The sequence below is a fragment of the Ictidomys tridecemlineatus genome, chromosome 12, assembly GCF_052094955.1.
Source record: "Ictidomys tridecemlineatus isolate mIctTri1 chromosome 12, mIctTri1.hap1, whole genome shotgun sequence".
Lineage (NCBI taxonomy): Eukaryota > Metazoa > Chordata > Mammalia > Rodentia > Sciuridae > Ictidomys > Ictidomys tridecemlineatus.
The window spans coordinates 102,929,695-102,955,832 of record NC_135488.1 but is presented as its reverse complement, the minus strand read 5'-3'; the positions used below and the strand labels follow the sequence as shown (position 1 = coordinate 102,955,832).

General features: G+C 36.7%; 1 protein-coding gene across 10 annotated transcripts in view; it reads right to left on the bottom strand.

Annotated features, from left to right (window-relative positions):
* Positions 1-26,138, bottom strand: part of Itsn2 (intersectin 2) — a 126,350-nt gene that overhangs the window by 16,721 nt on the left and 83,491 nt on the right. For 9 of the 10 annotated variants that reach the window (XR_013429185.1, XM_005322591.5, XM_040271373.2 and 6 more), the window contains 4 exons: positions 23,839-23,884; positions 23,631-23,752; positions 22,496-22,592; positions 21,648-21,839 (listed from right to left, as the gene is read on the bottom strand). Coding sequence is in view for 9 of the 10 variants with exons in the window: in XM_005322591.5 (XP_005322648.2) it covers positions 21,648-21,839; positions 22,496-22,592; positions 23,631-23,752; positions 23,839-23,884 (457 nt within the window). In the remaining variant the exon portion in view is untranslated. Of the gene's footprint in view, positions 1-14,508; positions 17,710-21,647; positions 21,840-22,495; positions 22,593-23,630; positions 23,753-23,838; positions 23,885-26,138 lie in introns of those variants that run through there. The other variant, XM_078029582.1, reaches the window with a different exon arrangement.

Here is a 26,138-nt window from a genome sequence, read left to right as displayed (position 1 = left end):
TCAGGCAGCTTCTCTGCCGGCAAAAAGCAAAAGCAGATAGGTGCAATAAGATGTGTGGGAGTCCTTGCTTGGAACTGGGCATCCAACAGACCAAACCAATAGAGAACTTAATCACAGTAACTGAATTTTGGTTGGCTGCAGGAGGCCCTGTTGTCAATTAAGTAAATAAGCTATAAAAAACTAGGTAGTTAAGCAATGATCAATTGACAACTTGATGGAGTTGTAGCCAGTTAGTTGTCTTCTGTGCCTCGCTTCCATCTTCTATAAATGCTTTCAGTTCACATTATTGGTCAGAACCCGTTCTGCTAGCTACCTAACTCGTGAGTTGTTTTTGTCTGGTTTTATATTTCTTTGTACAAGTAAACTCTAAGTTTAATTGGTCTAAGGAATTTCTCTTCTAACAGTACCCAGCAAGCATCAACATAGGGCAGCAAGCAGTGTGTTTCAGAAAACTGTGAGGGGTGATGGGAGACAGACCCAATGAAGTGTGGATACTCTTTTGTAGTGGAAGCAGTCAGGAAGGGCAGCAGGGCCTTGGGAATGGAGGGCATGTTGTGACAGATGCAGACACACCTCACAGGGAAGCCCCAGAAGTAGAACATGCAAGGATCACACACATTAAAAAAAAAATTTTAACACACACATAAAAATTTTTTTTTATGTGTGTGTGTTACTGGGGATTGAATCCAGGGCCTCAGGCATACCAGGCAAGCACCACTGAGCTCCATCCTCAGCCTGACACTTTTTTTTTTTTTTTTTTGGCGGGGGTAGGGAGAGTGCCAGGGATTGAACTCAGGGGCACTCAACCACTGAGCCACATCCCCAGCTCTACTTCATATTTTATTTAGAGATAGGGTCTCACTGAGTTGCTTAGTGTCTCCCAGTTACTGAGGCTGGCTTTGAACTCGTGATCCTCCTGCCTCAGCCTCCCAGGCTGCTGGGATTACAGGCATGTGCCTCCAGGCTGGATCTTAACATTGTGTGTTTTTTTTTTTTTTTTTAATAGTTGTAGACGGACAGAATGCCTTTATTTTGTTTGTTTATTTTTATGTGGTGCAGAGGCTCAAACCCAGTGCCTCATGCATGCTAGGCAAGTGCTCTGCCACTGAGGCACAGCCCCAGCTCCAGCCCCTTGACGCTGTTTTTTTTAAAGGGAGTTTCTTTTTCTGATTTCTTCTGAATTTTTATAATATTTTTGTATGGATTTGAGCTTATACATCTAAAGAAGATAGCTTTTCTATTTCCTGTAGATGGGGACAACATATTTTTAAAAATTACTCCCACTGTGTGGTGGGTGGTTTGGGGAGGATTTGAAGACGGCAGGTGATGTGTAGTGCTACCAAGAAGAAATCATAATGTTTCTGCCATGTTCAAATTAAGCTTTAATGGGGACTGCATTTTATTCTGTTTTGTCAGGGAGATCTGCAGAGTGTGACTGAGTGTAGTGAGCTGGGAAGGCTAATTGGCACAACTGGGCTGTTGTATAGCAAGACCAGACACAAGGCCAGACACCTGTGAAAGAGTGCTGCCTGTGGTACCACCAGGCACTGGTCATGACTGAGGGAAGCAATTAGAACGGTTTCTAAAGTTATCCCAGCTCTTACCTGGTGTTTTACAAACTTCAGTCATTTAGGTTTTACATTCAAGCTCTAGTATTATTTACTTAATATTTTCCTCTAAATTTGCTCATGTTTGAAGTTGAATGTGCTTGTTATGTTTCTTAAAGTCATTGAATACACAATCATTAAAATAAAATGGGTCCACCTGGGCACTGTTTTGCACGCCAGTGCCTTATGTACTATGGGATGTTTGCATCACACTCCAGGAAAGAGTGATTTATATTAAAATAGTGGCCTCTTCTGGAATAATAGCTTGGAACAATGAGAAAAGCCTCAGGTACTTGATCATTACCAAGTTGGAACACATGTAACATATGTTCATCAATGAGCACGAGGACAACCCTTGTCCACTATGCCTAGTGACGCCTTTGCTTTTCATTACATGGCTCTTAAACTTCTCTCCTCTGTTCAGGTTTCCAGTCTGACTCCTGCCCTCCCCTCACAACAAGTTTCAGGAGAAAAATAAAGATGCAGTGCCCCTTGTACTTGCTGCTCACTCCTTCCGGGTCAGGGGATGAGGGAGTCCTAGTCCAGCATCCTTAACTTGCCCTCTCCTCAGGACCCTTCATAATGCAATCTGCACTTTACTTCTTCCTTCTTAGGCCGTGAACAGGGTTAGGTGTTTCTCCTGACCCACTATTTAAAACAAACACAGCATCCTTCCTTCAACCCTGATCCCTCCCTAGTATTTCTCTTTCTGTCTCATTGCTAAAGTCACAAAGGGGGTCTACAGTGCTCCCTGTTACTGCTCTGATCCTGCCTCCTGTCCCCTCCCCCACTCGACACAGCTCTCAGTTAGACAAGGAGGACCTCAGCATTGCCAAGCTCAATGACCCCTCCTGGATGTGGCCTCCTCTACCTGCCCACAGCACTGGCACCTCAGATGAACCAACTCTTGGGAGGCTTGAGACCCTCCTTTCTCAGCCTTTGTGACTCTCCTTTCCTTGGTGCCTGCTTCTGCATTTCTCTCTCTGCCTGCCACCAGGCTCTCTGCTAGCAAATACTGAAGTAGGAAATGGTTGTTTCTGTCCTGTAAGATCAAATGAATGTGGGCCATGCTCTCTTAGGGCCACAATGCACATTAGCTTAATAAGCTCTGGGAAGTCCTGCACTAAAGAAGTATTCAACTTAATCAACCCACACTTGACCAGAGAACCTTCTTGTTTTGAAGGAAGGGAGGGTAAATCTTGAGAAACTAAGGAATTACGGATTTATGGATAGAACACACCCCTTTGCCATCTCTATACCAGCACTGTACAATACAGTAGCCATTAGCAACAAGTTACTACTGAATGCTTGAAATGTCACTAGCCCAAAGAGACATGCTATAGATGTAAAATACACACTGGATTTTGAAGACCAATTTCCAAAAACAAGTAAAATATCGCATAAATAATATATTAGTTATATATTGGAATATTTTGGGTATACCAGACTAATTAAATATCAGAAGCAATTTCATTGATTTCTTCTTACTTTAAAAAAAATGTGATTGATGGAAATTTTAAATTTATATTTGGGCTGTGTTTGTGATTCACATTAAATTTCTGATGAGCAGCTTAAGCTAGCCAGCATATTTTTTATGTTTCTTCCCTCACAAAATATTCAGTGGCTCCCACAAGTTGCAAACAGAAGTGCTAATTCAGCAGCAGAGGGCTCTGGGTCTCTATAGTCTGGCCCCACCCATCTTTTCATTTCCCTGGCAGAGGCTTGGTTCTCCTAGAGGTCATACACACTTTCCATGGCTCTGCCATTGCTGTTCCTGTTGCTTCTACTATCCATAGCCTGGTTCTCCACATAGAACCAACTTACTTAGCCTCTGAGGTGCAGGTAAAGGGATATTATTTTGGGGAAACCTCTCCCATCCTTCGGTCCCTAGACTAGCTTCTCCTTTGTGTTTCCATGGTATTTTTCTTTTTTTTTTTTTTTGGGGGGGGGTGTAGGGTGGGTTGCTGGGAATTGAACCCAGGGCTTCCCACTAGTTAAGCATGCCTTCTCCACTGAACTATGCTTTCCACCCCTGTATCTGCATTAAAAAAAAAAAATTCTTTTGTGGTTGTAGATGGACAGCATGCCTTTATTTATTTTATTTTTATGTGGTGCTGAGGATAAAACCCCGTGTCTCACACATGCTAGCAAGCGCTCTACCACTGAGTCACAACCCCAACACCTCCGTATCTGCATTAAATTTTTTTTTTGTAGTTGTAGATGGACAGCATGCCTTTATTTTATTTGTTTATTTTTATGTGGTGCTGAGGATCGAACCCAGTGCCTCACATGTGCAGGTCAAGTGCTCTGCCACTGAGCTACAGCCCCTGTATCTGCATTTTAAAATTCGTATAATATAACTCATATTATTCTTTTTTAAAAAATATTTCTTAGTTGTACACAATACCTTTATTTTATTTATTTTTATGTGGTATTGAAGATCGAACCCAGGGCGTCACACATGCTAGGTGAACGCTCTACCGCTGAGCCACAACCCCAGCCCCTCATATTTTTCTTTTTTAATATTTATTTTTTAGTTGTAGTTGGACACAATACCTTAATTTTGTTTATTTTTATGTGGTGCTAAAGATCAAACCTAGGATCTCGAGGTAGGGAGTGCTCTACCGCTGAGCCACAACCCCAGCCCTCATATTGTTCTTAATCTGTATAGTTATTATATCCAGGTTTCCCACGGGAGGTTGAAGATTTTGTCTTAACACAGGTCTATAATAAGACGAGGCACAGAGCTCTGACCACCGGGGGTCAGGCCACATTTGTTAAGTGGTATAATATGGTTCTTGTCTTGTTTATCCCCAGATCCATTTCTCCCCTTTGCCTGCTTTGTTCTGGCTGCAAGGAAGACAAGTTTTCCTTTTAGTTGGCTTCTGCCTAGGTTTGGCCAATGAGAAGAGGTTCTGGCAGGAGACTGAAGATAACAGGGGGGACTAGAAAAAAATCCTCCCACCAGAACAGTGAGATGGTAAGAAAGCTTCCGTCTCTGCTGAGTGAAGAAGGAAATGCTGGGCTTGCATATCTTGGAGTTCAAGAATTCCTCAACTGATGAATCAATATGAAAATTGGTCTTTGGCTAGTGATACCCTGAGGGTACTTGGCCAAAGAATGTGTATGATTGGTCTGGAGGATCACTCTCAGTACTTTGGTTCTCAAGGATTTCCACAGAAAACCTAAAGATGAATGAAAGCAAAAAAAAAAAAAGTAACCCTCACCCCCCAAAATAAGGATCAAATCCACCATAATAAAAAAGAGAATTAGAACCTCCCAAACATAACAAAATATAAGAAGAGATGTAAAATATGTTTAACATAAGACCAATATGAAGGGCTTCTAACAATAAGAATAGGCAGATTTGAAAAAGGAATAAAAATAACAAATATTATCATGGACACATCTGAGGAAAGAATTAATAAATCTGAAAACAGATCTAAAGAAAACAGCCCAGAAAGAAAGAGATAGAAAAAAATGGAGGTTACAAGACAAAGACTGTGGCCTAACTCATATATCAGAGAATAAAAGAAAGCAGTGAGGTAATATTGAGATCACAATGGTTGAGACTTTTCTAGAATTGATGATATAACTCCTTACAATTTCTTAAAGGAGGAACAATTATTTCTGCTTAGAAAAAATAAAATAAATCCATACTCAGATTATAGAATACCAAGGAGGCAAAAAAAAAATGATTAAACAGAAAAGAAAACCCAAAATAATCACACAGGAACAGCCATTAGAGTGGCTGTACACCTTTACACAACAACAGAGTGCAGAGGAACAAAACGACTGTCAGTCTAGAAACTGAGTTATACTACCATTCCTGAATGGGGGAGAAACAGACATTTCAGGCAAAGTCAGCAGGCACTTACCAATAACAGACACACTGAGGAAATATTTAAGAGGTGTGTTTCAGGAAGAAGGAAATTGACTAGGAAGGGAAAAAATGAGATATAAGGAAGACTGGTGAGCAAAGATAGTAATAGGTGAAAATTCAAAATAACCATTGACTATATATAAAAAAATAATAATGGCTAAGTTGGTGGGTATAAATAAAAAGTGGTTAAAATACAAACCATAGTAATCTGAAAGAGGAGAATTATTCTGTTTGCATTGATCATGAGAAGATACTGATCAAATTTAGACTTCATTAAGGCAAACATATGGTAAAAATGGAAAAGTAACTACTGACAGAATAGTCAACACACTATTTCCAAATCAGTACAGGAAATAAAGAAACTTGCTCAATGCAGTGGAAGTCTGTGCTGGTAGAACAAAAGAAACAAAGAAAATGCATGGAAAATGAAAATATTATAATGTGACAAATATAAAAAGTATTAAATTGTCCTCATCAATGAAAATGGCTTGAATCTGTCAGTAAAACTAAAGATTTTAGATTAAAAATACTAAAAATAGAAATGTTGGAAGTAGAGAGCTGGAAAAAAAACTATATGAACATAAATTCTCAATAAGCAGCTAGGGAGCCTTCATCAGCAACAAATTAGGCTTTAAAATATCTGCACAAGGCAATAGCAATAACTCAACTGGAAAATGTAATAATTTGTAACTAACAGAAAGGCCTCAAAGTGCAAAATAAAAAGTGAACAGAATTATTGCCACCCTCACTGACCTTAAGAAAAATAAGATATCCATAATCATAGGAGTTTAATATCTGTATCAATGAAAATTCTTAAGACACTGAAAGATTTGAACACCTTTAACAACCTTGATATAATGAACACTTATACAAGAAAATACACTTTACACTTTTTTTTTTGTACTAGGAATTGAACCTAGGGGTGCTCTATCACTGAGCTACATCCCTAGCCCTTTTTATTTTTAGACAGGGTCTCTCTAAGATGCTTAGGGCCTCTCTAGGTTGCTGAAGCTGTCCTCCAACTTGAGATCATCCTGCATCATCAGCCTCCTGAGTCACTGGGATTACAGGTGTGTGTAAGAAAATACTTTTTTTTTTTTTTTTTTTAAGAATCCACAGAACCAGTTTCAACAAATATCAATAATTTGTATTACTATGGGCAAAAGATTTACCAAATATAGCAAGAAAAATGTAGACTTAACATTATTTTCAAATGCTTTAAAGAAGAGAAGCTTCCTAATATCCCAGGTAGTTTCCTCCTTTAGTAACAGGTACTCATTTTACTTGACCTACCCACTAATCCTTGTGATGAGTGATACCCTCCCCCTCTCTCTTTGTGCTATGCAACTACGTAAACACTCTACAACTGAGCTATCTCCACAGTCCTCTTCCTCCTCTTTAAAATCCTTTTTCTGGTGGCTTCTAGTTAGTACTCTCTCATATCTTCCCACCTCCCTGCTCAGCCTTTAAGGTTCCTTTCTGAAACCTTAATGTTGAGTGCCCTCTCCTTCAATTCCTGGAACTCTGTGTGCTTACAGCCTTGGTGATCTAGTTCACTCTCCTGACTTGGGATGTACTGAAATACTCCAGAATTTATACCCCACCTCTACATACCTGGATGTCTACAAGGCACATCAAGGTAACAATTAAAAGCCAACTCCTAATCATCTTGCTTCAACCTGCTCCTCTTTCATTATTTTCCACCTAGGTCAATGGTAATACCATCTCTCTGGTGGCTCAGGCCAAGATCTTTGGAGACATCTTTCATACCTCTCTTACCACACTCCACATTCAATTCCCCCGTTGGCTCTATCTTCAAAATACATCCATAAGTTGAACCTTCTCACCACATTTATCACTTCATCCTAATTCAAGCCACCATCATTCATACTCAGATTACTGAACTGGTGTCCTAATGGACCCCCTTGCTTCTGATCATTCCCCCCTCCCACTTTAATCTAGCAAGCCAGGGTGACCCTGTTAAAACTATCTCAGGTCATGTCACTCCTATGAGTAAAACCCTTCCAAGGTTTTTCTCACTGCAAGCAAAAGCCAGCGTTATTACAAACAGCACACAAAAACTTCAATAATCTCTCCCACCTCCTCAATTATCCTCCTCATTTCCCTCTAATGATCTTCCCTCTCTTCCGCCCTGCACTGGCCGCCATGCTGTTCTCATTACAGGCACAGTTCTGCTGCAGAGCCTTTGCCTGTGCTGTCTGTCCCTCTGCCTCAAAGGATCCTCCAGACAGCCACCTGGCTCCTTACAGCTATCCCTTATTCCCTTCAGGTCTTTGATTCAACATCACTATTAGGAAGAAGCTTCATTTGAATATATTTAAAATGAAATCCCTTGATCCATGTCCCCCTCAGCACTTCCCTATTCTGTTTCTAAACACTACTCACTTTACTTGTTTTCTGTTTCACTCTACTCAACTGCTATCTCCAAGAGGTCAGGATTTTTATCTGTCTTATAATTGGCTACACACCTCCCGCCCCCCCCTATATCAATAAATGCTTATAGGATGTGATATGAAGATGAACTTGAGCTTCAGAGGACAGTACAGCAACATTAAGAAGAGATGGTCACAGACACTGATGAAAACTTCTTGACAGACTTTTTTTCTGGTGGGCAAAGAAGAAAAATAAGAGATCATGGTTACTATCAGCTCAAAGTTCCCAGAGAAATAATTAGCAGTGGGTTGGGCCAAAAGACCCTCTCACTGTGGCAGAATATGAAGATAGGGAGACAAGTTATGAAGACTCTGTGTCCCACCATCACAGCTGGGGACCACTGTGCTGTTATAGTACAAGCAATAACAAGAAGCCAAAGAGAGATCCTTAGGAGAGGAGAAAAGATCTAGAAGATTCCAAAAGATGAAGGACAAAAGACAAGTGCTGACTAAAACAGAGAAGGCTTGTTCAGATTATGTAATAAGTCCCAGACAAGTGCTGGCCCATTCTGAGCAATGGCCTAGAATAATGCTATTCTCTGTGTACTCAGTTAAGTAGTCAGAGTAGCACATAATGGTTTTGTACTGTGTTTAAGCTCAGTGAAAACATAAGATTTTAACAGTAAATCCAGATGACTAAACCAGGTGCATTTATATTGCAGGTTGCCTTTATATTGAAATTTTATTAGGGCACTGGATATTTTATTTTGTAAAAGAATAATAGCCTTTTGGGCTGGGGATGTGGCTTAAGCGGTAGCACGCTCGCCTGTCACGTGTGAGGCTCTGGGTTCAATCCTCAGCACCACATAAAAATAATATAAAGATGTTATGTCCACCAAAAACTAAAAAAATAAATATTAAAAAAATTCTCCTCTCTCTCTCTCTTAAAAAAAAGAATAATAGCCTTTTATCTACTTTGCAAATATTTATTAAGTACAGTATACCACAAAGCCTGTATATTGTGTTTTTATTTTTGAAAATTTAAATAATTCTTGAACAAATTTTTACTTTTTTTTTTTTCCAGTAGTGCTGGGAACAGATCTACCACTGAGCTACATCCTCAGCTCCTTTGGACAAATTTCGAAATTACTGTGTCTTTTGATGACTACCATTTGTTGTTGTTGTTTTTGTCATCAGTTACCATGTTGCTCACTTAAACTCAAATTCTTATTGCAATTTAAAGCCATAGACTATCAGAAAGCAGATACATGGCTATCAGGAAACTGTATTCTAGAACTATCAAAGCAAGTCTGTTGATAAATTCAAGGGGTTAAAGAAAAATTTTATTGGATTTGTTTTTAGTTTTTAATCTACTATAAAATTTTATATGCCTAAGGTTAACAAAGGCTGAAGTACTAAACTATAGACCCAGGCTCCTAGAGCAGTTAGTTCAAGCTGTATTTGTACTCTTTCTAGCATGCCAGAGTCCTATCACCGAACTCAATTGAGGGAATTAATGCACTCTTATTATGAAGCTGCCTTTTTTTTTTTTTTTTTTAAATACTGGGCCCTGCATGTGCTAGGCAAGTGCTTAGCCCCAGAATTTAGATTGTTGTGAAGAGAAGTCATGAAACATTTTTCTTCATGTTTACCCAACATAGAACTTTCAATTCCAACAATAAAAATAGTTACCCACATGTGATCTATCTTATAACGCAGGCAACTTTAACCCCTCCTGAATAAATAGAGCACGTGAAGCTTGGTGGTAAGTGGCTTACTGTAGACTTCAGAACTACCAGATCTTCAAATCTAGCAATCTGGATTCCACTCTTCCACTTGGAAAGAGCAAGCTGTATTAAGTGGTGCTTATACTGCATCTGCTGAAGACAGTGTGTATAAACCTGACCTCGTCTTATGCCAAAATGAATTGTGGAGGGAAAAGGATTTAGAATATTTTTTTCTGAATGCTAAATAGCCCAAGGCACTGCAAAAACCAATGGGGGTCTTTCTCTCCTTTAAATCTTGTTTGTGTCTAAGTAAAGAAACTGGTTCCTTTATACACTCCTCTACTGCACATACTTAGACTATGTAGCTAATAGCTAATTACAAATCTATATACTGTAGCACTTTCTACCAGTACACCAGTTACACAGTACTATCCTGGGGCAATACGAGTTTCATAAGCCCATATATTTTCTCTTGGTATTATTGAAAAGCCTACTACACCTCTAATTTCCCCCAATGGTATGATTATACAATTCATTTTCAACTTGTTTATGACTAAGTAACTGGAGAATCTGCCCCAAAGTGCTGAATTTAGGACATACTCATTCTCTACCACTTCCTGATCCTGATTTCATGGTGGCTAACAGATAATTACAGGTGACATAGGAATCCAGTGGAAGGTTCTTCCAGGATAGCCTGGACTCATCTAACACAGTTAATTTTCTTCACCCTCTTCTCACCTCCATCTTGAATTAACTGATGATTGTTCTGCTTTTCTAGTTTGGAAGAGCAGCCAGTCCCCAGGAAAGATGATAATGGTATCAAAATGCTTACTGCATCACTTGGTACACAGCAAATGTTTATTACATGTTAATTATTATCTCTAGCATCTATTATGAGCCAGGCAATGAACTAATGCTTTACAAATGCCTAACCCTCACTGTAGGTATTTCTGTCCTCATTATACAGACAAGGCTAAAGCTCAGAGGGTAGAACCAGGGTTCAAAGCTACTCTATTTCCCACTGTGCTCATTTTATTACCCTCTTTGAAAGACTAAGTGATTTTTGCCTGTTAATAACAGCCTTAATAATGTCTTCCTTAAGAACATCCTTCATAAGTTGTTGTTAAAGACTAACATTAAAAAGTGATTTAAGCTGAGCTCAGTGGTACATGCCTGTAATCCCAGTGGCTCAGGAGGCTGAAGCAGGAAGATCGAGAGCTCAAAGCTAGTCTCAGCAACTTAGTGAGGCACCTAGCAACTCAGTGATATCCTGTCTCTAACAAAATATAAAAAAGGGGGCTGGGGATGTGCTCAGTGGTTAAGCACCTCTGGGTTCAATACCCCCGTACCAAAAAAAAAAAAGATTTAAAAGCTAATTCTAAAATTTATATAGAGAAGCAAAAGACCCAGAATAGCCAATACAATACTATAGAAGACAAAGGTTGAGGACACTACTACTCAACCTCAAGGCTTATTTAGTTTCCACAAATAGGGGTTGAGGAGGTAGCTCAGTGGTAAACTACTTGCCTGGCATTCACGAGGCCCTGGATTCAAATCCTAGCACCAACAAAAAAGAAAAATAGTTCCAACAAATGGTGCTGAACAAGTGACATATATATCCTTCATGAAAACTAAAATGCACCATTGTCCCAAGACCCAAATATGAAACACAACATAGAACATAACTTAGGAGAAAATCTACCTGTCCTTGGGTTTGGTAAAAACTTTTAAGGTATAGTCTATAAAAGAAAGAACTGATAAGCTGGACTTCACTAAAACTTTCTGCCCTGTGAAAGACATGGTCAAGAAAGATAAGCCACAGACTGGGAGAAAATATGTGTAAAAGACATTTATTTTCCAAAGTATACTGGGCACTCTTAAAAACAAGAAAACAGCCTGATTTTTAAAATAGGCCAAAGATCTCAATAGAAACCTTACCAAAGAAGATATGCAGATGGAAAATAAGCATATGAAAAGGCTATCAACATTAGATGTCCTCAGAGAAATTCAAATTAAAACAAGACACAATTACACACCTATTATAATGGCCACTATCCATAATGCTGTTGAAACAGGGGACGTAGAGCAATAGAAATTCTAACTCACTGCTAGGGGGATACCAAATGGTACAGCCACTTTGGAACAGTTTGGCTGTTACAAAACCAAACATAGACTATGATTCAGCAATCATGCTCTTTGGTATTTACTCAAAGGAACTATAAGCCTTTGTCCACATAAAAACCTGCACAAAAATACTTATAGTAGCTTTATTCATAATTGTCAAAACTTGGAAGCAACCAAGATATCTTCAGTAAGTGAATAGATAAACAAACTGATACCTCCAGACAACAAAATATTATTCAGCATCAAAAATAAGAATTATCAAGTTATGACAGTTATGGAGGAAACATGTGCACATTACTAGAAGAGCCAAGATTAAATGCTGTATGATTGTAACCATGTAATGTTCTGTAAAAGCAAAACCAAGGAGATAGCAAAAAGATCTGTGGTTGTCAGGGTCTAGAAGGGAGGGAGGAATGACCATGTGGAGCACAGAGAATTCTCAGGGCAGTAGGATTACTCTGAAATGTACCATAATGGTGGATACATGTCATTATGATTTGTCCAAACTTACAGAGTGTCTAACACCAAGACTTTAGGCAATGATGACATGTCAGTGCAGATGTATTGCTGAGGTAGGGGATGTAGATAATGGAAAGGCTAAGCATCTGTGGGGGTGGAGAATATATAAACCTTCCTTGTAGTTTTGCTGTGAACCTAAAACTGATCCAAAGTCTTAAAAAGTGATTATGCAGAATAATAACTCCATTAGAAAATAAGCTAAAGATCTGAATAGACATTTCTCCAAAGATATAGAAATAGCCAATAATCTCATGAGCCGAGTGCTGTGGTGCATGCCTGTAATCCCAGCAGCTCAGGCTGAGGTAGGAAGGTGGCAAATCTAAAGGCAGCCTCAGCAATTTAGTGAGGCCCTAATAACTCAGTGAGACCTGTCTGTAAGTAAAATAAAATATAAGAAAAGCTGGGGATGTGGCTCAGTGGTTAAGTGCCACTGGGTTCAATCTCCAGTATTTACCCCCTTCCCACCCCAATAAAAGTAGTGAAGTACACTGAAGGATCTTAGAAAAGTACTTACACTAATAAGTCCTCAATAAAGAATGCTTTTCCGGGGGCTGGGGTTGTGGCTCAGTGGTAGAGCGCTTGCCTAGCACATGTGAGGAACTGGGTTTGATCCTCAGCGCCACATAAAGGTAAATAAATAAAATAAAAGTTAAAAAAAAGAGAATGCTTTACCTTTTTCATTTCTGGTACTAGCAATGGTTGCACAGCTAAAATTTCATTACTTTTTAAAAATGGGGTGACATTAGCATAACAATCTATTCTTGCCGAAAGTGTTTTCTGTCTTCATTTGTTCCTTTCAGTATTCCATCCCTAACTGTGGGTCTTAAAGGTCTGTTCTTCTCCCCCAAGAAATCTCATCACCTTTTTCTGGTTTGACAGCCACCAGTATGCACGGTAGTATACCATTCCATCAGCTGATGTCTTTCTGATGCTGTGTATTTTATTTATATCTGTCCACTTTTCTGGACAATGCTATCTAGATATCCCACAGGCACCTTATAAATAAAATCCTAACTCATCTTCTTCCCCTAACTCTGGTTCTTTACTGCAATTGGTGGCACCATTATCCCACTGTTTACTCAAGATACAAACCTGGGAATAACTGACTCTTCTACCTACTCTCACATTCCACTGATCTTCAACTCCTGCTAATTTTCCCTCAGAACTCTTTCTTCGGTTTTTCTCCACCATGGCTGTATGTCAAAATAACATGGGGAACTTTAAAAAATCCCCATGCACAGGCTGAACTTCAGGCCATTCAGGACCAAGTCATTGACAGTTTTTTTTCCCTAGAAAAACAAGGCAATCTATGATTTAACCATTGGCCTGTTTCTCAAGCCTCAACTTCCACTGGTCCTGGCTTTGCACTGCCTCTAGCAATACTGAACTGTTTATGATCACACCTCCAGCCCCCAGAATCTGGCTTGCCCTACTTATCATAGGGATCTGGTAGTTGCTTCCTCTCTCACCAGTCTGTGGTTGAATCAGGTATTCCTCCTCTGTACTCCCATGGAGCTAGTAAGTATCTGTTGCTGTTTTTTTTTTTTTAATTAACTGCTTCTGCACCTGATTCCCTCACAGAGCTATGCACTACCTAAGTCTAAGACCCCATCACAATAATTTCTGTATCTCTAGTACCCGGTACTCTGTTTGAACTCATGCAAATACTCAATACGTGTTAGTTGGATAACTTTCCAGGGATGAGGAAAGTATTTTAGAAGAGGTTATTTATGGTATGCGTTGATGGTTTAGATTTTGATCCATATTTTTCTTTTCACCCAAGGCCATATAGAACTACCAACTTAATTACTTAAGTGTAATATTTTGTTTGACTGTGATGGCCCCAAGCATTCACTGAAGGTTCTTTTATATAGACTTCTAATTCCTACTACAAAGTCTTACTTCACATTTGCAGTATTAATTTGTAAGTTCCTTTTTAGAAAAAAAAAGCTGTAGTAAAAATTGTTCAGTAACACGAAAGTCTATCCATATCTTAGATTTTATTTTTCCTTTAATTTTTGTAATTAAACTGCATATTAAAATCAAAATTTCTTTTTGCTTGAGGTAAGTATGATTATCATAGATCAAATAATCTCAATTTATTTTGCCCCTGTGACACAAAACAATTTGCTGGCCTATACCCAGAGACTACATTAAGAAAAAAAGAAATTCCAAAGACATTTAATCACACCTACATGTAACAATTAAAGATAAATTTTAAAGGATGCTTCAAAAGAAATACACAATACAAGTAATGTAGTTTGTGTCCTTTTAATAAACACACTTGCATAGTTATATTACAATTTTGTAAAAATAACAGATTATCTCATGCCAAGCGTGCCCAGCATTTGCACAATCTCAATACCTTTAATACTATAGTTTTCAAGACACACAAAATAAAAATTTAAGGCAAAAACAGCACTTTGCAACAATTTAATAATTTATTACATTACAGTAGCATCACAGTAGCATCAAATAATGCCACTTTAGGCAAAAGTCTCTCAATATTTCCATTATAGATTTTATTTACAAGAATTCATAACTTGGTAAATTCATTCTAAGAAAACTTGGCAAATAAAGCTTTGGACTGGAACTGGCATTTCTTTCTCTACTTTTCCTTTCCCACATTCTTTCTTTTAAACTACAGTATTCATAGTGCATTTTGAAACATTAAAAATAGCAATTACACTTTTTAAAATAGTTGGATTATTTCAAAAGGACTCAAAGTTTTGGAGAAACTATATAATGAATAGGGTTGATTTTAATTTTTAAATTTTTTCAAAATCAGCTTTGGTTTTAGAACTGATTTTTCATGGCTGGAAAACTGGTCAAGTTTAATTACATACTTTAAAAGTAATTATCACATACTAAAATATAAACAGGTATTTTTATTCTTTTCCTCCTACAGGGTTCGAATTTATTCAGTTGTACTCCCATTTAAAAACTCTGTTTCTAATAACCTCTTTCCTTCTAAGCAAATTGAAAGCTGCCTTATAGTGAATGAGGAAGAGAACAAATACACGACTGAATGAGGTATTGCAAAGGATTGCATGCACTTTTAAATAAGTCTCATATATTACTATATATGTCATATAATTTCCTTTCTTTTTAGCTTTCTCTCAAAAATATATGACAAAGTAACTATACAAAAGATATTTCAGTTAGTACAGTTAAGTGTTTTTCCAGACTGACATTCATCAACACTATGCGATTTAATCCATACGTACCCGATGAACACGTTATTTTAAGACTGATTATAGATGTTAAGCTGCACCTGAATGTCATTCCTAATAATCTATATTTATCAGTGTAAAAGTGAAGTGATTTGAGATACAGAAATACCTTCGAAATAACTTATCAGTATATCAGATAAGCCCCATTCAAAATTACAAGGAAAAACTGTAAGAGCAACTAATGTGGTTAATTAACAGTGGTCTGATTTTTATTGTCAGTATTTAAAGTAACTGTCCTTAAACTTAACTCAAGAGTACAAAATTAGAAAGTTCAGAAGGTAAAAGGCAAGACCAGGTAATCCATATAATTTGGAAAAGTCAGTTGAATTCACAAGGACTCAGTCTTTGCACTGTCTCTTTTTAGTGACTGCAGGCAAATATATTATTCTACCTGTAAAATGATATTATTATTGCTTTCCTATTAATGTCGTATTTATAAAATATGGTGATGATGGCAAATGCCAAACATGTGCTCCCCATCTCAGGGAGCACACATACATCTCTCTATACTCCAAAAATGTGAAATATCTGGGAACACAGACATTTGAACTTTGTGAGGTTTTAACTAAACTACTGATTCTTTCTCGTGTTGTAAAGTTATGATTTAAAAAATTTATGACTAAAATAATTCATTCATAATGTATAGGCACATTAACATAAATATTACTCAAAATATACTTCTAACTTAAACTGGGAGGTATAAAAACATTTCGATTTTCTTAAAGAACTCTGTGAGCAAATAAGACTGATTATATGTACATTTTTCCTGATAATACTTAGACATTCATGAACAGATTGCACTGCAGTTTGTAAACACTTAAAATTGCATAAACTCTCATTGATTTTCAAATATAGTATAATACTGTCTATTAAAATTTCTTTTTGTTTCAGCTAAGTACTCTCACATCTACTAGTTCATAATAATGTCTATTACTTCAGAAGTGTTTCCACTCGAGGAGAAGTAGAATCCTACGCCAAAGCAGTCAATGTGGTTGAACAACAGATCCCTGCCAGAGAAGCTGGGATGGTAAAATCAATTTCCTAGCCTCAAAGAAGCTTCACAAACATAGAGGAATGCCAGCTCTTAAACATCCTTCCTTCACTGAGTCCTTGATTAGAGCCTGTATGCCTGCTTCGGGGAAATTTACACTCTTTAAGGATTCCTTATGATCCTTACTAAATACATTTAAGAGTGCCAACTAGCGTCCTTTTGTGTTCTGGGCATGTAGTCACCTAATTAAAATAGATAATGTGAATTTTGACTTTAAAAAATATTAGAGATATTTAAGCTAGGGAGGGTTTCATGTCTCACAGTCAATGTGGGAATCTTTCATTTCTGAAAAATTATCCATTTTTAGATTACCAATAAAGAAGTAAAAACTAAATGCTACAGCTCATGATACAGTATCTTCATCAGCCCAGAGCACACAAAGATCCTACAGGAACTACCAAAGTACAGTGCTTATTCTTGGGCAGTTGAAGCAGACTAAACATACACAGCCCACTAAGCACACACCCACCAGAGCAGGCCACTTTCCTCTTCTGTGAGATAAGAAAAGCTCCACCTAAATGTTATTGCTCCCACTCCAATTACACCAAAAAATAGAGAAAATGTTATTTCCAGTTCTTGGCCTTTCAACAATCTGAATATTGACACTCATATAGTGGCATATTAGAAAGTAATATACAGTGTATATTTCAGGGCAGATCACCGAGTGAGCCAATTAAGGGCTCATTGTGTTTAGGATTAGATTAAACATAATAGTGGAACATAAGAAAACTTCACCTCAATTCTGTAATGAACATACATGTTGCAATAATACTAGAAAAGCATGGCAGCCGATTCCAAACCAGAGAGAATAGTTTGTGCAAATAGTGGGTCTTTGTGTGTTTGAACTCCCACCATGTAAGGGCAAACTCAATATGCATGCTAATGACCTACAATTGCCAAATTAAAAAAGAAGAAAAATGCTAAAGGATGCCAGAGTGAACAGCAGGGAAAGCCACACAAAGACCCACTATCCTTGAACTTGTTACAAATAAATTTTAACTGTAAATCAGAAACACAAAGAAATAATCACAAGTGGCTCTAACATTCGAACGAAGTAAATGAATTGTGTAGGAGATATTTGATCAGGGCTGCCTGCCCTGACTCCACGCTAGAGTCAAACTTGGATAGTGGGTCTCTGGGGTGCTTTCACAACTGGAAGACAACATTGGGTCCTAAAAAAAGAAAAATGAGGAATAAAATGAACATAACGCAAATTAGGTGGGTGAGAAAAAATTTGACTAATAATAACATGCAACATCAACTAAACAAATTTGAACTATTAAAAATCTCAATCTTTAAAAATGTTCTAGTTACATAATAAAATGAAAATAATACTTATAAGGGCCAGAGAAACACAAGTGGTAATCTATAATTTAACCAGCTCTTAAAGCCTCATGCAAAGATTATAGACATATGATTCATTTCTTAAAATCTAGATAGTGTAAAAAAGGTCTCAAATCACTTCCTAACTTTAAGGATTAAACATTTTCTGAACCATTTCCTACTAAAGTTATGGGTTTATATAAACTCAATGTGAATTTCATAGCTACCAATACAGTTAACTCTATTTTTCATCTTTGAAAAAGCAATTATGACTCTTAAGTTTCTAATAAACAATTATTGCAAGTGAACAAAACTGATATTCTTTGGTCTCCTAGGTGATTTAAATGGTTGTTTTATTCAAACAAGAAGCTTTCTTAGAAGAATCTATTTGTGAATTGTCTTGAGAATTACAGAATTGAGAGCTCTTTTATTCCAGGAAGGATGATGACTATTGGTCATTAGTTGAGGCAAAACAATAAAGTATTCAGTTTTTCAATATGCTCAAATTAAAAAAAAATATATATATATCAACCAAAAATAAGGTAAAAGGTTAAGTTACTTGTAATAAATTTATAACAAAGAGAACTTCAAAGTTTCTTCTATTTTGAAATAATACCTCAAGCATTCTATTTTCCCAGCTCTCAATATATAAAATGATCAAGAAAATAACTGGTGCCTCCTCCCATCCCCAACATCTGCCTTTCTAGCAAACTGTTACTACTTGTCCTTCATGTTCCAGATTAAAAGCCCTCTGTGAAGTCTTCCAATGATGACATGCCTTCTCCCCAACACAGATTAGGGAAAATCCCCTATTTGTATAAATACTCTTTATAGCCACTGTTATACTTATCTGAATGTCTGTTCTCCACCACTCAATCTATTTCACATCAAGGACTGAAGGATTGGTGCAAGGATTTTTGTGCTTATATTCCCAATGCTTTTAAGTATGTAGAGGACATTTAAAGAATATTTATGAAATGAATAAATTTTTTCAATGAATAGAAATGTTGACATAAAATCTGAAAACATCATAAAAAATAAAATCTGAAGCACATAGAAATTTTGTTCCTTTAAAATTATTGTGTAGGTCATTTACTTTGCCTTTTCTTATTTCTATGTTTCAAAATTGCTATTTCTTATTTTCCTTCAGGGAAGGCTTGAAAGTGGTTGTCTTCTAAAGTTGTGCTGCCCAATACAGTAGCCACCGGCCACAAGTGACTATTTAGGTTTAATTAAAATTAAATTAAAAATTGAGTTTCTTAGTCATATTAGCCATACTCCAGATGCTCAAAAGGTACATGTGGCTAGTGGCCACTGTACTGGATGGTGCAAATATAGACTCTTTCTGTCACTATAGAAAGTTCTATCCGAGAGAACTTCACAGATGGGGGCCTCACTTCAGGCAGACTGAAGCTCTGCCAGTTCTACCCACACAAGAGTGGTACACAAAGCATTCTCTGACCAAAAGTAATCTGTATGGATAACTAGTTTGATTATCTATTTTCTGTATCGTTTGTGTATTGAACAATTTATTGGCAACCTATTAAGCTGTTTAAGAATAAAAAGTTGTCACAACTTCCTGAAAAGGTTAATTTCCCTAGAAGGGAACCTGAAAGGACTGTCATGGAATAAGGGGAAAGAAAGGGAAAGAATGGTACATGATGCTGCCCTTCCTTTAGAATAAGCTGTTATTTATATCTGTTATTTATATTCCTCATTGTATGAGGCTTAATTGGAAAAAAAAGTATTTCACCACTGGAAAATGAGATTAAAAATAACTAACAAAAATTTTAAAAAACATTACTTTAGATCATAGATGCTACAAAAGCTAAATGTACAGAGAGGATGAAATTAATCAGAGATCACTAGCAAAGATCTTTCAGCACAGTTAAGTCTCAAAGTATCAACCACTCTCAGCTCCCAGAAAGGTGCTGCAGGTAATTCTAATTATAAATGGATTTCTAATTTATCACTGGCAGAACTTAAAAATGGCCATTCATCAGGCAATCTAAATTATTACCATTTTCTTTACCACTTCTCCTGAAACCTGGACTCTTCCTCTTTCCAAATTTGAAGATTTAGTTGATTTACTAAAGGCATACTTTCTCCCAAGATCAGAACTATCTTTACAAAGCTCTACAGTGAAAACACAGATGTGGTAAAGAATAACTATCCAGTGTGCAACTGGATCACAAATATATCTCAGTTTTGATTGAGTTACCACATATGTGTTCTCAGCAGCTAAAAGAAAATGAAAGACTAAATCTTAATTATTTCACTACAGTGATAAAAATATAAATCATGACTTATTTTGTAAACAAAATTAAAAATTGAAAGGATAGGGAAAAATAATATACATTTTATAAAAGTAAAAATTTATTTCCAAGTATGGCTTATTCACTAATTTATTATTATTATTATTTTTTTTTAAATATTTATTTTTTAGTTCTCGGCAGACACAACATCTTTGTTGGTATGTGGTGCTGAGGATCGAACCTGGGCCGCACGCATGCCAGGCGAGCGCGCTACCGCTTGAGCCACATCCCCAGCCCCACTAATTTATTATTAATACTGTGTTTACTGTCGACTATAAAGGATAGGTAACTACTAAGAGATGTTGTTTTTCTTTTTTTGGTACTGGGAATTAAACCTAGGGGCACTCTACCACTGAGCTCTATTTCTAGCCCCTCACCCTCCTTTAAAAATTTTTGAGACAGGGTTTTGCTTAAATTGCTGAGGCTGTCCTTGAACTTGATTCTTCTGAGCTGAGTTGCTGGGATTACAAATGCACACCACTACATACAGCTTTGTTTTTGGGAGGGGATGGTTACTAGGGATTGAACCCAGGGGTGTTGTATCACTGAGATACACCCCCAGCCCATTTATTTTGAGACAGGGTCTGGCTAAGTTGCCCATGTTAGCCTTGAATTTGAGATCTTTCTGAATTGATGGGATTATAGGCATGGCATGCACCATTAAGTCTAGTGAGATAATTTTATATAATACCAAATTTCACACTCTGAGGTCTGGACCACTGTTCTGAAAATAGTAAAACAAACCTTGATTCATACATTTTTTTCAGTGGCATGAAGTGGCTATCTAAAGAATCATCTAATGAGGGTTTTGCAAACAGTTTAAACAGCTTATTTAATTTTCTTCCAACCTAGATGATGAATAAATATCTGGGAAATAAATGAGAAGGTTGCAAAATTAATGGCACCTGTACACTAAAAGGCTAATTCTGAATAGATGGATAGGGCATAATAGTTACTTGCTATATTTTGTTAAGCTGAAAAAGAGCACTGGACACTGAAAAAAGAAGTTGATGGTGAAGGGAAGCTGCAGTGTAGATGGATATCACACCAAAGAACCCATAAGAGAAATTATACATTTAAAAAAAATTTTTTTTAAAATATTTTTATAAGTTGTTGATCTATCTATCTATCTATCTATCTATCTATCTATCTATCTATCTTTATGTGGTGCTAAGAATGAAACCCAGTGCCTCACACATGCTAGCCAAGTGTTCTATCACTGAGCCACAACCCTAGCCCCTATACATTTTTTCAGATAAAATCTAAAATTAAGGTTGAAGGCTAGGAAAAAGTATTTAAAACAGTGTAACTTTTGATCTTGTAAAATGTCTCCTTTTGCTTTTTCTTTAAACATTAATCTACATTTGCTGTGAGTGCTGAGTTTAAGAGCTGATCTAGGGCAGTAATAAATGTTGTACTGCATATTAAGGTTTTCACACCAGATGAGAGGTAAATAATTTGATATTACTCACACTGCTGACTTGGATCTGAGTCTGTCGTCATCTTAACGTAGTTTGAAGGAAAGAGACCAGTTACTCCATTGGCTTCTCCTTGCCACCAGTCTGGATCATCTTTGTTCATAACATTGATAAGCTGTCCCTTGGAGAAGTTGAGCTCGTCTTCATTATTTGCAACATAGTCATACATGGCAATCACCTGACATACTATCAAAAATAATAATTAAACAAATTAATTATCCTACAAGGATCAAAACTATTCCTAGTGGGGAATCTCATGAAAATCAAAGGTAAATCAGTAGATAAAAGGGACAAGGGGGTGGGAGGAGAGGAGGAAGGAGGGAAGTGTTGGGGAGTCATATAGGTCAGATTATATTGTTGAATTGTGTGCATATATGAATAAATAACAAAGAATCCCCTGATTATATACAACTAAAATGTACCAATAAAAAATGTGAAAGAGAAAAAAACAAAAACAAAAATTTCTAGAATTTTAATTACCCCTACATTCAATATTAAAATAGGCTAAAATTTTCCTACCTTCCTACCCACATTTCTTGTCTTACAAAAAGAAGAATTAACAAATTCTGGTTAAAAATCCAAGAGAACTGCTTCACTTTAAGTACAATGGTGTAGGAATTCCATGTTGAAAAATTTCAAGGAGTAAAGTGGCTTAAGTTATCAACGAGCAGTTGGCTGTTCCTACATGGAACTTTTCAGAAAGGAAGTTATCAGTGGCATGTTACTTTTAAGCAGATGTATGGAGGGGACACATTTTTCATCTTCCAAAGAGTTAGTCTAAGAAGTTGATGAGTTTTAACAAAGCTCTCCAAGATGAAGTACAAATTAATCCATTTTCATACCAGCATGAAAGGCAGGTGTGGTTCTTTCACTGCTTGGACCCAAAAGTTTAACATGGCTGGCAGGAAACCATCCCTTCTGACGCTTTTTTCCTCTGGCCTATGGAATTAGCAAAAGAAATACACAATTTAAAGATGAGATCAGAAACAATCACTGAGACATAACTTGAAAAATTACAGAAATCTTGGCCATATAATAAATAATTTAATCTTGTTCAAAGATAGGTCAGGTGTCTGCACTGGGCTACTGGAAGGTAACCATCTCTAAATCCTTGGCATATTCTGACTAATAAGTGTCTTAGTTTATGGGAGTTGTGGGCCCCCACTGATCTCTAGGAGTCATAAGATTTTGATTTGCAAGAATGAAGCTATGTTTATCTCTGCATTAATAACCATTATTAATTTTATATAAAAATACAGTTATACCGCTCATCATTCAACCCTAAAAAACTAGTAAGGGCATTTTAGAACTGAGAGAATAGTGCTCTTTCTCTCTCAAAACATGCTGCAGCCATCTGTTGACATTTTTAGAAAAAAACAGACTCACTTAGGTCTGAATTCTGTTTCCCTGCACTGCTGCTTCAAAAACCTAAGATTACTGGAGGACAGTGTAATGCATTATTTTCTGAGTACACTGCCTGAATCAAGTCTTTCTCCTAGAGGGCAGACTACACCTGGGCCTATCCCAGGCCAAGATGATGCTATGCTTTCCTTTAAGAAGGTGATTGAGGTTTTAGTAAGGCATGCATTATTGGAAGACAACTGTCTTCAGAGAAGATTGTTCTTTCAATTATTACTTATAATTATATCAACTCAATTGTACTAAAAATGTAGAGGCAAAAGACTAGAGGGAAGGGTTGTGGCTGTGGCTCAGTAGGACAGTACTTTGCTAGCATGTGTAAGGCACTGGATTTGAACCTTAGCACCACATAAAAATAAACAAATAAAGTCATTCTGTTCATCTACAGCTACAAAAAGAAAAAAAAAAAGATGACGACGACTAGAGGGAAACATAGTACACTAAATGTAATATGCTATAATGTTGGTACTGATTATGGGTGATACAAAATTTTTATTGATTTTTTTTATGAGCAAGCATTATTTTTGTAATAAAATCAATAGATGTTAAAAATATTACCTGTAACTCCCCTTGCCACCATCCACTTGCATTTTTTTTCAAAATTAATATTAACTGCCCTGGTGCAAGGCTAAGCTGTTCAGCACCAGAAGCAACATAAGCTGAAGTTACTTGAGCAATCTCTGAAAAGAAGAAAAACAGAATTATGAACTCAAGATATGACACAGTAAACACTTCAGTAATTTTTCAAGCTTACTATTATACATACCAGGTTTTTTGTTTGATGTTCCAGATTTTCCAGCACTCCCAAAATTCTACAAGAAAGAGACATTTAAAAAAAAATCATTTCCAACAATCCAGAGGTAAAAGTACAAAGGTTACTGGGATTTAAAGAATTCTAATTCCCAGGATTTTTCTTTCTTTAAATGCAACTCAAAATGATAATTAACCTTACATAAACCAAATAAGTAAAGAATCCAACAAGGAGATCTAGTCAGTTAATGGAATATATAATATGCAAGTGGGTGATGTCATCACTGACTCAAACAAAAAGGGCTCATTATCTCAATCTTTCTTGAATATTAAACATGAATATCTAGGCCAAGTGTACCCCAGTCATTAATGGGATTAACATCAATGCCCACTAGATACAACACGTGTGTCCTGGATATGTTTAGACACGTGTGAGTTTGTTCCTGCTTTCTCTAGGGACCCTGACTCATCCTATAGCTCCTGCTGAGTAAGAGGCACCTTTTTTTTTTTTTTTAACCAGGTTACCATTTATACCAATTGAACTGTTTTAAAAACAAAAATACCACACCGTGGGTAGACAAACTCTGATTTCTGTTTAATGTTAAAAGATAAATTGGACCAAACGTATTTCCTATTTTATAGAAATCTGAAGAAAAAAAAGGGATGGGATCAAAAAGAATTTTTTTCTTAGGATACACAGCTGCAGTAAAAGTATTACACAGAGTTGATGGCAGTGAATGTTAACATTTTTTTGAGTACTGTATAACAGGCACTACTCTAAGAGATCACACTAGTCAACTAGTTTTCATGGGCTGAGGTTGTAGCTCAGTGGCAGAGCGCTTGCCTACAATGTGTGAGGCACTGGATTTGATCCTCAGTACCACATAAAAAAATAAATAAAATTAAGGTATTGTGTCCATCTACAACTAAAAAAAATTTTAAAAACTAGTTTTCACAATAATACTATTAAGCAATTATGATTGCCTCCAGTTTTGATTAGAGCTTTATTTATTTTTTATTATACATGAGTTAAGTTCACCCTGATAAACTCAGTATGTGCATGGAAATTGATTTCAGCTCATGATTTCCCCTTTTTCCTCCCATCCTCCTTTCCCTCTCTTTCTCCTTCTCCTATTCTACTAGACTTTCTTTCACTTGTCTATTAATTTGTTTTTTTTTTTTGTTGTTGTTTGTTTGTTTTTTGTGGTGCTGGGAATTGAACCCAGGGCCTTGTGCATGTGAGGCAACAACTCTACCAACTAAGCTACATCCCCAGCCCCTATTAATTTGTATTTTGTTCTTTTTTAAAAATACCTTTATTTTTATTTATTCATTTTTATGAGGTGCTAAAGATCGAACACAGTGCCTTGCATGTGCTAGGCGAGTGCTCTATGACTGAGCCACAACCCCAGCCCCTGAATTTTGTTCTTTATGTTATCCTATCCTTCCTTTCTTTCCTTTATTTTACTCTAGCTTCTGCATATGAGAAAAAACATTTGACCTTTTAGTTTCTGAGTCTGGCTAATTTCACTTAGCATGATATTCTCCATCCACTTTACTCTTTTTTATGGCTGAGTGTAACTCCATGGTGTGTGTGTGTGTGTGTGTGTGTGTGTGTGTGTATACACAATTTCTTAATCCATTCATCTACTGATAGACATCTACGTCAATTCCATAATTTAGCTATTGTGAATTATGCTACAAACACTGATGTGACTATGCCACTGTAGTACACTGATTTTAGATCTTATGAGAAAATACCAAGGAGAGGGGTAGCTGGGTCATATTGTGGTTCACCCCTAGTTTTTCAACAGTGAGATTTATTTTGACACATTCACACATGTATGAATATCATTTTCTCCATTACCTCCTCTACCTCCTCTACTTTCCCTCCTCTCCACCCTTCCCTGCTCCTCTTCCTCTGTTCTACTGGTCTTCTATTTATTTACTGTTTTCTAATTGGTGCTTTATAAACATAAACATTCGTCAAGTTTTGGTGTAACAGAATCAAAGAAGAATATTCACAGATATTTGCAAACATTAAAATACTTCTCCATTTCTCCACTCTTGGTATCAGGTTGAATTTTGTTCACATACTTCAATCAAAAGAACATATCACATCAGATTGAACACAGACACATGAGCATCTAGCTATCTACCATTAGGCGAGACATTGAAGATTTTTGTCAAAAATATAAAATAATGCCACTCTTCTAATTTTTTTTGAAAGATACAGTTGCTTTTCATAAAGAGTGAATTATTTATGTTATTTTATAATAGCTTTAAATGAGTAAATGTTTAAATAAATGTTTAAAT